General features: G+C 46.5%; 1 protein-coding gene across 5 annotated transcripts in view; it reads left to right on the top strand.

Moving 5' to 3' along the window:
* Positions 1-13,061, top strand: part of FLNB (filamin B) — a 74,133-nt gene that overhangs the window by 31,656 nt on the left and 29,416 nt on the right. For all 5 annotated transcript variants that reach the window (XM_050904851.1, XM_050904850.1, XM_050904853.1 and 2 more), the window contains exons 7-20: positions 575-737; positions 2,003-2,200; positions 3,907-4,044; positions 5,271-5,397; positions 5,947-6,083; positions 6,452-6,645; positions 7,002-7,115; positions 7,644-7,787; positions 8,132-8,255; positions 8,507-8,667; positions 9,236-9,326; positions 9,571-9,740; positions 11,925-12,042; positions 12,685-12,947. In XM_050904851.1, coding sequence (XP_050760808.1) covers positions 575-737; positions 2,003-2,200; positions 3,907-4,044; positions 5,271-5,397; positions 5,947-6,083; positions 6,452-6,645; positions 7,002-7,115; positions 7,644-7,787; positions 8,132-8,255; positions 8,507-8,667; positions 9,236-9,326; positions 9,571-9,740; positions 11,925-12,042; positions 12,685-12,947 — 2,142 coding nt within the window. The remainder of the gene's footprint in view (positions 1-574; positions 738-2,002; positions 2,201-3,906; positions 4,045-5,270; positions 5,398-5,946; positions 6,084-6,451; positions 6,646-7,001; positions 7,116-7,643; positions 7,788-8,131; positions 8,256-8,506; positions 8,668-9,235; positions 9,327-9,570; positions 9,741-11,924; positions 12,043-12,684; positions 12,948-13,061) is intronic.

The following is a 13,061-nucleotide window of genomic DNA, read 5'->3' as shown; positions in this document are numbered from 1 at the left end:
AAGTGCTACAGCTGGCTCTCCTCTCATGTGGGGCCACTTCTTGCAGCTCATGAAGCCAATTTTGTGGGTTGTCACAGAGATGCAGAGGAAAGTACCAGGTTGTTTCTATAAGGTGTTTCTTTGCTGATGATATTGTACACCGTAGGGGTTTTGAAGAGAAGGTTCCCCGCTCGCTTCAGTCCCCAGACACCTGCAGAAGCAGGTTTATGATGGGTGATCCCATTGCTTGGCGCTTGCCTGAGTGGCTGGTCCCCACAGCCAGCCTGAAAAGATAAATGCAACTTCTGCTGCCACTGCATTGCTGGATGGTGATCTGCCTCTTATTGGCACATCCAGATTCCAGCATCCTCGCTGGTGCGGCTGACCCTGTGATCATTAGCACTTTAAGGAGGTGGCCAGCAGTTGCGCTGCATGGACAGGATGAAGGTGGTGGGATGGATGGTGTCTCTTGTCTCTGAGGCATAGACTCTCTGTGCTAGGAACGCAGGCGCTTGACCCCATGCTTGGCTATGTGGCGGTGATGCTGAGCTCTGCCTCTGCCCGGTGGGTCGGAGCTGATGCTGTCTGTCTCTAGGTTTCGGTCCTGTTTGCTGGGCAGCACATCTCAAAGAGCCCGTTTGAAGTGAATGTTGACAAAGCCCAGGGAGATGCAAGCAAAGTAACAGCAAAGGGACCGGGACTGGAGGCGACGGGGAACATTGCCAACAAGCCTACCTACTTTGACCTCTACACAGCAGGTAAGCAGGATGAATGAGTGCCGAAATCCTGCAGCTTCCTCAAACGTGAGGAGAACCTAAGCCTTGGAGGAATAAACAAACTGAAAAGTGGATGAGGATTTGCAGCCCCCTCAAGTTCAGAGGTGAAATAATAGCCAGGCTGCTCTGGAGGCTTCAGCTGTGTATGAAACGTTTGAAGTATGGAGCTGAGCTGGGGCAGTAAGGTGCTAAGCATTACCCAGAAATTTGCCATGAACTTGCTGCTTTCTTCCCCCAACTCATTTTAAACAAGAATGTGAAATGTCCACCTTTGAAGCATGAACTGTGAGTAAACTGTAAACGCTTAATGTGTTCTGTATTTAGCTTCACAGAAAGAATCTGCCGCAGTGCTACTTTGAGTTCCTACTTCAATGACAAACTGGTTTCAGCCTCTATTGTAATTATTAGAGGGCTACTCTCTTCATTAGGGCATCTCCATCATGTGACTTGTTGCCTGCTATTAGGCCAATGCTGTAGCCTAGAGGAATGAGTCAATAAGATGCTACAAATGCTAATTCATTTAGAACAATGTGAAACTACTTAGGGCAGTTACTTGAAGTATTTAAACACCAAAATATGCTGAGTGGCATATTTTAAATTGCCTTCTGCCTGAGGGCGCTTAGAAATAAAATTAAATGTGGTTATAGTGAGGGGAAGTGTTATATTCAGCCTCTAATTGGGAGAGGGAGTGGTCTGAATCATGCAAAGACATGTCTGGCCTCTGAAAGCGTCTAGAAAACTGTTTTTGTTGCGTGATGAGTTGAATAAAATGTGAGAGGAGCAGGTGTCTGAACAAAAGTGAATACATGTAGTCCAGCAGGGAAGGATCCTTGTCCAGACCAGCATGCGCATTGTCTGAGCTCTTAATCTAAACCGCTTCAAAGCTTGAGAGATTGAACTGACTGGTAAAGTTGTGGGCTAGCCTGTGATAGAGGTGCTTACAGGGTGGTAGCAATAGGGTAACCAGGCTGTATGTGTATTCAGTACTATAATACTGTTGTGAAACTCTGTGGCTGGAGCAGCAGAGCCCTGTCAGTTTGATGGCTTCATGGAGATGCCGCTATCCTGTCTTGCCCCCTCCCCACTTGAATGTCTGGTTGCTGTCAGCAGAAGCTGAATGTTTAGGCTGTGCTTAGAAATGGTAGCAGAGGATGGCTGGCTGAGCCTGGACAGCTGGCTGTGATCCTAAACGCAGTGCATGTTGCTGTGGGGAAGCCAAGGCTCAGCTGGGCTTGTTTCCTTTGCAGGTGCCGGTGTGGGTGACGTGAACGTGGAAGTGGAGGATCCTCAGGGGAGAAGCCTTGCTGAAGTTGCAGTAGAAGACAAAGGCAACCAAGTCTACCGTTGCACCTACAAACCTGTTCAAGCTGGTCCTCACATTGTGAAAGTGACTTTTGCTGGGGAAGCAATTCCCAAAACTCCTTGCACTGTTCTCGTCGGAGAGGGTATGCTTTTTAAAAATGCACCTAAATGTAGATGGCCACTTTTCTCCTTGGATGTGATCACAGAATATGCTTGAATCTTGCCTTGGACATTCTCTGTACCTTTCAACATCTTGGACCTGATTCAGTGGGTCACCTGGGTATTCACAGGGTAAAACAGTGCTCTCTAACAGTAATATGGCTTTTGTTGCTAGAGTTTCCTTTCTGCCTAGACCTCTGAACATTAAGCTGCCCTTTGTATTTTTTTGAAGTGTTTAATGCAGCTATGCAGTGTCTTGCTGTTTTCCACCTTTGTTCCTCAAATGACTATATTTACTGTTTTCCTCCTTAACTGACACCTAACTTGCTTTCTGTTCCATCCTTACGTGCTCCTATGCTTTTAGATCTCTGCTCATCTCTCCTGAGCTACCCTCCATTTGTGGAATTTTGGACTTCACTGCTAATGGCTTCATAGTTGGTAAGAGGTGTGCAGGATGCTCTGTCATGTTTGCTTTTCGTAAGCTTCTAGCCTGCAGCTTGTCCCGGCCAAAAGGGTTTTGGTTTTGTTGGGGTTGGGGAAGAAAGTTGCAAGCAAACTGAAGCGGCGTGTGACCCAGTCAGTGAAACTGGCTTAACCACAAGCTGCCTGACTCAGTTGTGTAAGGGCTCTGCGAGCTGTTCCCACTCCACGTTGGGCTCACTCCTGTATGCTCCCACGGAGTTTTCAGAGCTAGCAGATGGCATGCGATCTTCGCTCACACCGTCCAGTGTAGGACGCGGAGCAATGTTGGCTGCTGCAGGGGTGAGGGTAAAACTTGTAAGCTATTGAAACGAGTAAAACCCTAACGAGCTGCCTGGCAGACTTGTGCTCCTGCTGTAAGCACGGCGTATTTTGGGGAAATGCATGTTGGGTTTACACTGCTGGGAAGCTGTGATTATTTGTAAGTCTCTTCAAACTCTTCAGGTCTCTGGAGTTGAAGACCACATGATAGCTGGGATTGTGTAACAAAAACTGTTGATAAGTGCATGTTACTTACTTATGTAGCCACTCTGCAGGCCTGGAGAAGCACTTGGAGTAAAGGGGTTAAGCGTAAGCTTAAGCTCAGCCGTATGTAACCTACTGCCCCTACCCATGGCTGCTTCAGTCTGCAGAGGGCTTGATGGCTTCACTTCTGAAAGTGTGAACTGTGACAAGCAGGGGGTTTTGACGTGACATCTCTTAACGAAGCATGTGCAGAACTCGGCTTTGCTAATAGCAGTTATTCCAGTCATGTGCTTCTGAAAGAACAGCACAATAATACTGTTCACTGGGGCTTATCTGCAAAGGGAAACTTCACCCCATGCTGCAATGTGCCTCTCAACACGAAAGGCATCAAGAAGATTGTGCCTAGTACGGTGAATATCTGTTCTAAAAGCTCTCTGTTGATAACTGGCATCAAATTGGAAAGCAACAGGGCTTCAGCGTTTGCTTTAATTCTAAAAAAACGGCCCTTGAGGGGGTCAGTGTTGCCTGGCTGCACTGAACGCCACTGCCCAAAAGCCATGGGACATAGACAACGGCTGGGCAGACTCCTGTCTGTCTGCCTTAATGCTATAACGTTAAAACTTGTGCTGAAAGCTAAGCTGTGGTTGCCCTGAGTCAACATTAAACTAAAGATTGTTCCAGCCTGGCTAGGCTACGTGTATGTTGAGAGTCAAAGACGGTATTGATGTCTGAAATTCCCTTGCAGCCTGCAATCCGAATGCGTGTCGTGCCAGTGGTAGAGGTCTGCAGCCCAAGGGCGTCCGCATGAGGGAAACGGCTGACTTCAAGGTTGATACGAGAGCAGCGGGGAGCGGAGATCTTGGAGTGACTATAAAGGGACCGAGTAAGTATTTGGGTGAATTTGTCCTGTGGATGTGTTTTGGAGAAGGGGGGGAAGCGGAGACTGCGAAAAGGAAGAGCAGTAAGGAGATGGTGGCCTGATGGAACTGATGGGATTTGTATCACCATAAAAAGCCAAATTTCAGAAGGGTTTTCTGGTACTTTGTGTCTAGTGTGAAGGTTTTGATCTGCAGGGCTGGGTAAGATTACACCTGGGTTTAGGTCTCTCCATTTTAATGCATATTGGTTAGCAAAACTGAGTAAATCCACACGTCTGCCTGCCGTGGCCTCCAAGCTTTATGGGTTTGCATTGCATCTTCATCTGACCTGTGGGAGCAAGCCATGCTCCAGGGTCTCTGGCAGGGTGGAAATCCTGCTCTCGTAAGGCTAGGAATGGCTCAGAGCAGCGCTCCTGGCTGCGCTGGATGCTTGGGCACGTGAGGAGGGGAGGAGAGGGTCGAGGGAACCTGTAGGCTGACATGGAGACCTTCTGCCAGGATCTGTCTCCAGGTCCTTTGCTGTCTCCTGAGCTCTGGATGTGGCCCTCTGCCTGGACGGCGGCAGGCTGGGGCGATGGGAGCGCCAGCGGCCGCTGGCTCGTGCAGCAGGCTCCTGAGGCTGCCAGCAGCGGTGGCTGTGCTGCTGCTCTCGGGGAGCTGCCGTGCCTGTGTTGTACTTGTGAGCCGGTCACCTCCCCCCCGGCTGGGACGGTATTAAAAGGTGCATTGTATTGCCTTCACCTCCTCCACAGGCACAGTGCTCTGACTGTGTGGCTTAATGCGGTTAGGGGGGGAAAAAAAGCAACAGACATATCAATGTAAATTTTAGTGTGTTAAGCTTTTCTCCCTAAATTCTTCATCTTGAAGAAAATGAAAAGTAGGCATTCCCTGCATACTTGTGGTTGCAAAGTCTAACAAATGTTAAGGTTTTTTGTTTTAACATATGACATGCATCATACTGCAGACTAAGAAAATAAAACACAAGGGAGCCTATTAAGTCTGGTAACTTAAAATACTTTCTGCTGTATTTCTTCTAGAAGTGTTTGCTGTCTTTGTCCTAGAGGGCAACTAGAACTAACTTCCCTTATAACCTGACCTTTTTTTTTTTTTTTCTGGTGGAAGAAATTTATTCTTGCAAGCTAAAATAAATACTAGAAAACATGAACTTGTCTGAGTAATTGAAGGCAGGATGGAAGCTGTTAAGTTTAATGCTGAACTGATCTTTCAACAGAGGGCTTGGAGGAGCTGGTGAAACAAAAAGGCTTTATGGATGGTGTATATGCATTTGAATATTATCCAGCTACCCCAGGGAAGTACGTTGTCACGATTACATGGGGTGGGCACAACATCCCCAAAAGGTGAGTGAGAAGTAGCTTTTTTGGAGTTTTTGTGCCCTTTGGTGGGTTGTGTAATTGGTGGGCTTTTAAAGCAACGCTGACCTTTGAAGAAACTCTGGGGGGACAAAGTTAGTGGCAAGCAGTTGCTGTGATAGTTTATCTACAGCCTGTTTTAGGGCTGCAGCGGCTTATAGTGGGAAAGCTTTGAATGGTGATTCACATCAGTCTTGCTAAACCCAAAATGATGAATAGAAAAAACACTAAAACTTGGTGGATCGTGCAGCTTGGACTTCACTGTGAGTTTTTGAAGGGATCTGTTATTTTAGTGTCCAGGGCTACAGCAAGCAGTGCAAGCCAAGTATTTGACACTCAGGATCTGTGGTGCAAGATGTAAGTACATGATGGGTTGGATGACCTCTCTGCTAGAAAGACAGTCTGCTGGGCACTGTGCCACCGTATGATAGCATCTATTAATTTGGGAAATCCGATGTAAAGCCTCATTAAAATGCCTGGGGAAAAACATGGATGCTGTCCTCGTTTCTAATCCCATGCTTTGCTTTTCTCTTGTAGCCCCTTTGAAGTTCAAGTGGGTCATGAAGCAGGCCCTCAGAAAGTGCGAGCCTGGGGGCCAGGACTGCATGAGGGGATTGTGGGCAAATCGGCTGACTTTGTGGTAGAGTCCATTGGCACAGAAGTTGGCTCTCTTGGTATGTTACTTTACTTAGTTTGCCTGAAATATTTATATATTGCAATGCTAGCAACGAACTCATAAGAAACAATAGCTTTCCCAGCAGTAAAAAGAAGTCTGTAAGATGTTTTGGTCTAAGCACAGACTTACATCAGAGTATGAAAGGCAAGTCCTAGAGACAGTAACGTGTGTGATGGGGAATGTTAATCTGTGGTTTTGTGGGATGAGATCCAGAAGGGAATGATGGATTATCGCCTACATGGCTGAAGAAGGGTGATAGAGAGCATCAAGCATGATTATGGCTAATAAAAAGCAGTTTGGGGAAGTGGTATTAAATTAGCAGCCACCACAAACCTAACCCGAGGAACCTACTTGTTCCTTTTTCAGGCTTTGCAATAGAAGGCCCTTCTCAGGCTAAAATTGAGTGTGATGACAAGAACGATGGCTCATGTGATGTGAAGTATTGGCCCAAAGAGCCTGGTGAATATGCTGTGCACATCATGTGTGATGATGAGGACATAAAAGACAGCCCTTACATGGCCTTCATCCGACCGGCTTCAGGAGACTTCAACCCAGATAAGGTGGTATATAAGAGTTCACCCATGGCATAACACGTCTTTGATATAGCTACAGTAGAGATGTTTCTGAAGGCTTCTGGTAACAGACTTGACTGTTAAGCTGCCTCTGCTTAAAGCTCTGAATTTGCCATGCTCCAGCCAGATATTACTGAGCTTTTTCTAATAACACTGTTGTGGTTTTGATTTAATGTAGTGAAAACTTGCTGAATTAGTCCAAATTCTCAACTTTCACACTAGTCTCTACTTGTATCCCGTGCTTCATGGGTTTTGTGGGAAGGGGAAGGTCTTTAGAAATAAATCATTTAGTTTTACTTCACTTTCTGAACTGCAAGCTAAGACTCTTGGGCTGGTTTTTTTAGGTGAAGGCTTACGGCCCGGGCTTGGAGAGGACTGGCTGTATAGTGAACAATCCTGCTGAGTTCACAGTTGAAACCAGGGACGCTGGGAAAGCACCTCTGAAGATGTATGCGCAGGTAAAAAGCCAAAGGCAGCTATGTGAAACTTCAGCAAAAGGGCTTTAATACTGTTGAGAAGAATGCCTTAAGTATTTCTACTTGCTTACACACCACTTAATTCTGGGCATATGTAATTCTCTCAAAGTTCTGTGCTTTGATCTGTGTAATGTAGTCAGGCAACAAACCTAACACAAGACAAGGTGACTTCTCTCTGGCATATGAAATACATATGCCTTACTTCGAGTCTCTTCAGCAAAGCAAGCCGTAATTTCCTGGAGTTGTCATTTGGAAGCACCTGAAGTGTCTCTGAGCCTGTGAATTTCAGGCGAGCTTGTTAAAATATGCGTTGTAGGATGGTGTTAGGATTGAGCAAGTGTTAGATGAGGAAGACTTACAGGAGTGTAATTTGCATGTTTCTTCAGTATTTCTGAGCTGCAGTTCTGGAAATTAAAAAAACCAACATATTTTGGAACAGTCTTGGGCTGTTCAAACTATACAAACATTTTTCAAGTACCTGAACCTTCTGCTTGTGTTACTGCTTTTTAGGATGGAGAAGGAAACCCTATCGATATCCAGATAAAGAGCAAGCCTGATGGTGTGTTTGCCTGTTCCTATGTGCCAGTTAAACCAATCAAACATACAATTTCTGTTGTCTGGGGAGGAGCCAACGTGCCCAATAGCCCATTTAGGGTAAGTACAGAGATGGATATTACTAGTTCTAGCCAAGTAGGACATTCCTGCTCACAACTACTTGTCGTTACAACTAGGATGATAAAACCCTTCTGTGAACTTCAAGGAGGTGTGCCCTTCTCCCTTTTTTTAGGCATCTATTCACTTGAAAAAAGCTTTCTGTTTTTACAAGCTCACATGTCGGAGGTCTTCTATCAGTCCAGCTGCAGCCTGGGGGAGTTGGGGCAATTCACTCTTACCTTGGTACTGTTTTCCTGAAGCCTCTGTCCAAGCAATGCTCTGACTTGACTGTGATCTCGAGTGCGACACAGATGTGTGATTCTGACCCTTGTGAATCTGTGTAGGTCCTTATAGGTCAAGGGAGTCATCCTCAGAAAGTGAAAGTGTTTGGACCTGGTGTGGAGAGAACTGGCTTGAAAGCGAACGAGCCGACCCACTTCACTGTTGACTGCACGGATGCAGGAGAAGGTAAAGGCAGACTGGGCTGTTGCTGTGGTATCAGAACCACAGGTCATGCAAGGCAGGGGATTATGTACTGTTTCATGCTGGTTTTCCTTGTTTCATGGAAAAACCTTGGGAAGCAGAACATTGCAATGAATTGTGATGTGATCTGTTACATCAATTAATGTGGTGGCTTGAACAACTACTGGAAATGGGAATGTGCTGGCTGTTTGGCTAGCAATGTCTGTCAGTAGCAAAACCTCATTTGCTTTTCCTAGGCGATGTCAGTGTTGGCATTAAGTGTGATGCTCGTGTGGTCAGCGATGAGGAAGAAGACATAGATTTCGACATCATCCATAATGCTAATGATACGTTCACAGTGAAATACGCACCACCTGCTGCTGGGCGCTACACTATTAAAGTGCTTTTTGCAGGAGAGGTTTGTAATCTTTGTTTTACAGCCTGATGTTTCTAGAGTCTGTTTATCTGCTCTTTGATCACCGAGCACGTGCCAGTTCACAGCTGGCTGTGGCAGTTTACAGCTGGCTCCTTCCATTTCAGCTCACGTGCGCTTTGTCTGGTCACTGTTTCTAAAACCACTTTTGTAGTACTTGAAGGTACACAAATGAGAGGGGTTGGCTGGAGACACTGAAGTTCAAGCATGTGATGTGTTGGGCTGGCATAATTAGTGTGGTCTCAGTGATGGGGCAAAGCTGCTTTGTAAAGGATAGAAAATCTAAGTGACTCTCCAAGGAACATAGGAATAAAAATAAGTTTTCCTTAAACAAAACAAGGGAGAGAGGCCCCTGCAAACTGTCCAGCTGTTAACTTTGCCCTAGACTTTGAATGATACTACTCGGTAAGGCAGAGCAGAGTGTTTAAGTGAGGCAAAATTTTACTCAAGAAGGTGCTGGAGTTAAAGCAGAAGTATCTTAAAATTGTTATCTGTCTAGTTTCAACTGGTGAAGAGTGATCTGGTTATGTTTAGAGATGTGTTTCTGTTGCAGGAAATTCCTGCCAGCCCATTCAGGGTTAAAGTGGACCCCTCGCACGATGCCAGCAAAGTGAAAGCTGAAGGACCTGGGCTGAACAAAACTGGTGAGAGCTGGGTTGAGATGGTGTGGCCAGTGCTGGACCGTGAGGGGCTGTTGCAGGGTAGCCACTACCTGGCTGAGCATTGCTGGGATGCAGCGATGCAGTGCTGGGTGGGGTGCCAGGTGATTAGAAACGACTCCGTTCCCTTGGCATTTTGCTTGCCTGGGCTTTATAGGTACCGAATGCTTCTTGGGAAGAGTTTCTGTGTGCGAGCTCTGCATAAATTAGAATGAACATTTTTCTTCAGGCGTGGAAAATGGCAAGCCAACGCACTTCACTGTGTTCACCAAGGGAGCTGGAAAAGCGCCGCTGGATGTGCAGTTCAGTGGCCCAGTGCCGGGAGAGGCAGTCGCAGATCTGGATATCATTGACAACTATGACTATTCCCACACTGTTAGGTACACTCCCATACAGCAGGTAGGTCCGACTCCTGTAGGAATACAAGAGTGAATGGCTCATGTTACCGTAGTGCCGAGACCTCCCTCCCTGGTACCCATGCACAGAGAACGAGCAGATAAAATTTGCCAGGGTGTCCTGTTCCCCAGGATCCCTAAAGCCTGCAGGACATTAGGGATTGGAAAGCAGTAATGCAGTTTTCCGATGTAGTTATCGACAGCTTGACACTGTGTTCTTTTTGGGAACAAGTGAGATATTGAAGCAGTAGCACACAGCTCATGTTGTCATTCCACACCTTATCAGTCGAAGAGGAAAGGTGGTGAACCTTCGTGGGGTCTGAAACAGAGCTGGCTGCTGCACCAGCTGCTCTGGGCTGCTGCGGCCCTGCAAAGTCAGGGCTGTGGTGTGCCACCTCTCAGCAGCCTGCTGCTGTCAAAGGAGCTGTAGTGCAAACCAGAGCAGGGACAAAAAGGACAGCGTTTGGGTGATGGTGCAGCAGCTCCCCAGTAGGAAAGAGAACGAGTTGGTGCTGAGGAGGGAAGCTGGGCTGCAGATTAAATGCGTCAAAGTATTTGTCTGTATTTGAGGTTTTCCCTTGGGTTGGAAGGAAATTCAGTGTAACTCGTTTTGGTTCACAGACAGATGCTTCCTAGCAACACCATTAAAGAGCTGAAAGTGGAAGCTGCTAATAACTAGAAGTATTCTTCCTTATGCTGTGCTTGTGTGTTTGTAAAGGGCCATTAAACCCCAGAATGCACGAATCTCATGTATTTCTGAAGACATAGGTGCTGTAGTGCTGAGATGAAGGTGTTTTGCTGCTCTTGTTCTGCTGAACAAACACATGAGCTACTCAGTCGTCTGCACCAGCTTTCTTGAATGTAGCTGTATAAAAGTGGACCGATATGGAGGGCTGCAGCATTATTTATTTGATAATGCTGGATTAGCATTCTTGGAAGCACCATAGAGCTAGCATTTGTTTTTGGATAAAGCAGTTGCATGATCTCAGGATGTGGCTGGCGTGCCTGTTTGGAGAAGCTTTTGCTTGTTCAGTCAGGGTTGGTATGCAGAAGGGAGCAAAGTCGTCTGAACTCTGCGCGTGTGTGTGTGAGCAGTACCAGATTGCTGTGTTTCACGTGAAAAGCAATGGTGAAACAAGCCAGGGTGCCCAAACCAGGTTTCCCACTTGGGTCTCCCATCTGGAGGAGTACCTTGGGTCACGGAGGAGCCGTGGACTTACAGGAGATGCTCGCGGATAGCAGTGGCTTGAAAGCAATGGTTAAAAAGAGGAGATAAAAATAGACTGCACAGTAATTAGAGTAGCCTTGTCCCTCCAGGCTGTGAGCACGTAGGTCGTTCCTGGACCCTGTCGTTCTCGGGTTCATAAGCGGTAGCTTACGAATGAGACTCTGGACTCTTTAGAGCGATGGGAGGATGAACTAGGTAGTTAAACTCCTGAGGGGCCACATCAGAGGAGCCTTGGTTTAATGCTGTTTACTCAGCCTTATCTATCTCACGGTGTTGCTACAGCTACCTGTGTGTGTGTTTTCTAAAAACAACCAAGAATAATCATAGAAGCTATTCACTAGCTTGTGTGAAACATCTATGATTATTTCACTCGGGAGCTGAACCGGCCAAGAACGAAAAGTAAGCAAACAGTGAATATAGCTAAAATATGGACTGCGGTCGGAGAGAATAAAAGGAGCACACATAGTGGGCTGGAGCTTGCCATGGCTGTGTGATAGTCCAGCCAAAATACACAAGACCATTAATCTTTTTGACTTGTAGGGCTTAAACTCCTGGTATTTCAGATGCTGTAATAATACAGCCTCTTTGCAGGCTTGGCTTTGGCCTGGCCTCTCCATGCAGTGGAAGGGGATACCTGGTCTGGAGCACTGGGACATTCATTCAGCTGTCGGGTCTGAGTGCCGGGAGGGTAGGAGCCAGCCTGAGCCAGAGGTTTTGCCAGGCAGCTTGAATATAGTCTAATTAAATGCTGGGAAGAATTGTCTTTTTCTCCCTGCATTAAATAAAAACCATTTAATACTTTGAAGGGCTGCAGTGGGATGAGAGCTTGAGAGTTCATAAACCAGTAAGTTTGGCTGTGGTCAGCTAAAATGGATTAGGTAAAGTGGTTATGTACTGCTCGGATGTTAGTGTGTCTGTACGAAGTGAAGAGCTGAGCTAACTTCTAAATTCTCCAACTAGGGTCCAATGAAGGTTTTGGTAACTTACGGAGGTGATCCTATCCCTAAAAGCCCTTTCACTGTGGGCGTTGCTGCTCCACTAGACTTAAGCAAAGTTAAAGTCAATGGACTCGAAAACAGTAAGTACCTCTGGGCTGGAAGCCCCATAGCCTGCCTCTGAAGTGCCTCCTGAATCTGGGCGATAGCCAACATGACCTGCTGAATTAGCTGGTCCTCTTGAGGACTGAAATTCAATTTAGATTTTTGGGGGGGGGGGGGGGGGGGGGGGGGGGGCGCAAAGATTACATAGCAATGTGGACAATGCATGCGTTGGGGTTTAGTCCCTTGTGGTGAACAGAGCTGGACTTTTCACCAGGCTGGGTACCCACTGATGAAATCTGATTTCCTCGGGGCGAGATGGCTGTTTGTTCAAATATATGTAACTGCTACAGTGCAGAATGTCATTCATACAGTCTCTTTGTTTTCTAAAAGTGAAAGAACTTAGGGCTGTGAAATATTGTTGCGTTCCTGAAATGAGTCTCTGATACTGTCAGACCATGTCTTACAGGCTTGTTTAGCACTGTAGCTTTGTAGCTCCAATTAACCAAAGCGCTTGTTTATTTTTTTGTTTGGTTTGGCAGTTTTTTTGCATGCAGAGGGATGCAGACTGAGCAGGACTCTGCCAGTGCTTGCTCCCTCAGTGGTATGTGCATGAGAGATTTCTTGGAGCACTGTCTGATGTTGAGTACTTAACGTAGTAATATGGGTTTTGTCTTTTTCAGGAGTGGAAGTAGGGAAGGATCAGGAATTTGTAATTGACACCAAAGGAGCTGGTGGGCAAGGTAAACTGGATGTTAATATTTCCAGTCCTATGCGGAAAGCTGTGCCATGTCTGGTGGAACCGGTTCTGGGTAAGGAGTGCAGCACTGCAAAATACATCCCAAGGGAAGAAGGACTGTACATGGTGGATGTGAGTTATGATGGCAACCCAATCCCAGGGAGCCCCTATACTGTGGAGGCCACGCTACCTCCAGACCCCTCCAAGGTAAGTGAATGGTTTAGGGCTGTAACAGCAACTGATAGCTGAAAACTGAATTGTGGGCTATTGCACGAGTCTTGGCTTGGTTTTGGCCAAACCAGACGCAGGAACATTCTTACT

Source organism: Gymnogyps californianus, chromosome 13 (assembly GCF_018139145.2).
Source record: "Gymnogyps californianus isolate 813 chromosome 13, ASM1813914v2, whole genome shotgun sequence".
Classification (NCBI taxonomy): domain Eukaryota; kingdom Metazoa; phylum Chordata; class Aves; order Accipitriformes; family Cathartidae; genus Gymnogyps; species Gymnogyps californianus.
Note: the sequence above shows the minus strand (reverse complement) of the source record. Positions and strands in the feature narration are given on the sequence as shown.